At 40.0% G+C, this 3,449-nt stretch overlaps 1 protein-coding gene across 2 annotated transcripts in view; it reads right to left on the bottom strand.

The window, feature by feature from the left end:
• Positions 1-968: 968 nt before the first annotated feature.
• Positions 969-3,449, bottom strand: part of zic4 (zic family member 4) — a 5,577-nt gene continuing 3,096 nt past the window's right edge. For both annotated transcript variants that reach the window (XM_032503768.1, XM_032503767.1), the window contains one exon: positions 969-2,234. In XM_032503768.1, coding sequence (XP_032359659.1) covers positions 1,795-2,234 — 440 coding nt within the window. In that variant the 3' untranslated portion in view covers positions 969-1,794. The remainder of the gene's footprint in view (positions 2,235-3,449) is intronic.

Here is a 3,449-nt window from a genome sequence, read left to right on the forward strand (position 1 = left end):
CCCCCCGCGTAAAAGAGCTCTTCAGGTTTCTGGTTAGCTGTGCGTTTTCACTCCTCTACAAACCTATTTCAAACATTTCATTATTTTTTATAGGCTTCTATTCGTAACAATCTACAAATGCTGCTCAAAGTAGAAATAATGAATTTAGACGTATACTATTAACTGTTTAGTTATCATTATAGGCAGCCGAGCGTTTACGGTTTACCTATATTTCATGTAGGCCTACGTTCGCTTAAAATATGATTATGGTCATATGTATCCATCGGGCAGTTCGGCCCTCTTGCAATGCAAGTCTATTATGGTGTGGGACAACTTCGTTTCAGCGGCTTCTCCTTTGATTGTCGTAAAGTAGGCCTGGAGCAAAAGAATATATTTTTCTTCTTTATACTGCCCTCGTCTGCAATATAAAGGACATAGATTACCGTTTCCTACCCCATGGGAAGCAAATATTACATTCTTTAGAGCGGGCTTTTGAGTCCACGGACTTGGCCCCATATCATTTGAGTTTGACTTGGCTATTGCTATAGAAATCTTAATTCACCATGAGGATTCACCGTCGTGAAAAAAAATGGCTCTTTGTACAAAATGCTCTTTGAAGTCTGGATCAGAATATTGTAGCCCTTCATCAAACTCTGCCCCGTCTGCATCAAACCACAGCTCCGCTGAGAAAGTAAGACTTAACACAAGTGAAGCGCTATTAAAATGGTCCCTTTCACCGAGAAGCACTTTCGAAAATAACATATTTAGATGTAATTTAAAGGACCTTTCATTACTTTTTATTTCTTTGAGTCTTAGCTGTTTCATCGGACCGAAAAGTAAACGTGGATATAGTAGACAACCGTATTTTTTTTTTTTTTTACCGAAATATTATTTTTAAAGACTTAAACAAGACATACATGTTCCCCAGAAAACTTTTAAGATAATTGATAATCGGCTGTAAATTCCATATAGACCCGAATGGCTCAGTAGAGTTTACACTTTAGTCATACAATATTTATTCAAAAGACTCACAAAATACAAGGCAATTCGGCACGCATTTTGAGTGCCGCTCGATTTCAGATATTAAAAAGAAAATATATTGATGATACAAAATCACAAAATGCCCACTTTGATAAAACATTTATAATTACACGGTCGCATATCAAATACTGCAGGCGTATGAAACAGTTCAATTGTTGACCCTTTACACAAATGGAAAAGTAATGCTGTAAACATAAAACGTTTGTACAAATAACTGCAGTAAGCAACTGCTTGGAGACAGATCCTTACGAAACATCAACACATCGAAACTTACAAAATTTACAAATGTACACTTTTTCCCTCCCTAATTGAAACATGCACTTTGGTTCGATAATACAAAAGCATTCAATATCAGATTGAAAAATAAATTAAAAGCATAATGAAGTCAAAACTCGAATTTACAAAATAATCCTACACCAACATGCCTAGCCTACAATGAAGTACCACATAGTCTAACGAATTTACACGACTTTCTCCACAAGTGGACCAGTCAGGGCGGATAGGCACTGAGCCAACCATTTTCAATAGCTGAGGTTTGAAAATATATTATTTTTTACTGTGCTTGGAAATTAGCACATATTTAAGGTTTGAACGTTTTCCTTCCAATGTGGTTCAAATGCGTCTCTTGGCTCTGGGTGTCTATTTGGAGGCTCATCCGGTAGGGAACCAGTGGGCCTTCACAGGCATACACAGGCACCAAAGCCAAACCATTTTAATAGTTAGGCTTTTGAAAATGTGTTGTCACTTCTGGCACCGTGTTGGAGTCCAATTGGATTAAAACGCATCCCTCGGTTCTGGATTTCTGTAAGGTGGTTCGTCTGTGGGGTCAGGTGTGGAGGGCCCGCTGGGTGGTGTGTGTGCGCCGCTGGCACCTGAACTGTGGCACACGTACCATTCACTTAAATTCGCGGGCTGGGAGGCTCCCACCGGCTCCGACAGCACCGAGGAGCCTCCTGGCTCCCGGCCCAAGTCTGAGGAGGGGGAGACCAGGGACGGGGTGGAGGACTCGTAGCCTGAACTGGGCGGGGGGGACTTGCAGTGCACCTTCATGTGTTTCCTCAGGGAGCTCGGGTGTGTGTAGGACTTATCGCAGCCTCTCACTTTGCAGTTGTAGGGCTTATCGCTGGTGTGGACGTGGGAGTGCTTTTTCCGGTCACTGCTGTTGGCGAATCGTCTGTCGCAGCCGTCAAACTCACATTTGAAGGGCTTCTCACCTGTTAACAGTGATGGTGACAAAATATAAATCAATGAATTACAGATTAAAAAACAAAACAACAACAACTTGATGACTTGATGTTCACCCTCAGGCATCATGCTATTTTTTTAAATATGTATTTATTTTATGAGACCATCTTCCAACTTCTAGAAGTTTGATAGTACTTAAAACATATCTCTAATGTTTAAATTCAATGTCGATAACTTCACTTTATGGGCATACATGGGCATATAATAAACTAAGCAACAAGTATCCACGTGTCACAAACAAAAAAACAATTTAACTTATAATATAGTTTAAATTATACGTAATAAGTTGGTGCAATTAATTACAGCTAACAGCAACTTTGATTGTTTTATTCTTAATTTTACAAATATAATTGTGTATACGTATATATGGTTCTGTATTTACAGTAAACACACTTTTTTCCTCATGCACTTAAAAAGTGCCTACATGGACAGAGCTGCCATGTGTCTCAGTCTGGTGTAAACAAGAGGGCTGAACCCCCACTGTCCTGGGGTCTACACCTGGCGTCTACATGCATCAAGGCGTAAGTCAAAACAGACAAGCTACGAGCACAGACATAGCAGGCCTAACACCAACTGAAAAATAATGATAAATGAAAGTATTGCCTCAGCCAGGCTACACCTACTGTGTGCTAACGCAGCCTGTCTGCTATTTGAATCCTGCAAATGGTTATTGACTGGGTCTAATTTTGCGTCTTAATAAGTATTTCTACCTGATTATGACAAGGCAAAAGGAAGAAAAAAAAAAGACAATCTGAATAAATTACACGGAAATTATCCACTGCTGATTTTTCTCCTCCGATTAAAGCTTTTGAGAATATGTAATTGCCTCTGTCTAATTACACTTGCGGGTTGAATATCAATTTGACCTTCAGCTGTTGGGTTGAGAGAGCCAATCAAGGATATTAGTGTAGTACAAGAAACTGTCGAGGAACAGACCCCAGGGGCAGCCCCAGTCATAACCACACTTTCGCATAGGTTTTAAACATGATACCAAAGACCAGGCCCCTTGGGAGTCAACACACAGAAATAATTTAACAAATTTGTACTTAGGTAATGTGAGCAAATCATATGAATAATACATAGGGTGAAGAAATCGAGCAGAGGGGGAGTGCCATGCAGCCACTGAAGAAAAACGAACATAGTCATTGTATTCATTTACATGTCTGACTCGACATTTCAAGGCC

The sequence above is a fragment of the Etheostoma spectabile genome, chromosome 22 (genome assembly GCF_008692095.1).
Source record: "Etheostoma spectabile isolate EspeVRDwgs_2016 chromosome 22, UIUC_Espe_1.0, whole genome shotgun sequence".
NCBI lineage: Eukaryota > Metazoa > Chordata > Actinopteri > Perciformes > Percidae > Etheostoma > Etheostoma spectabile.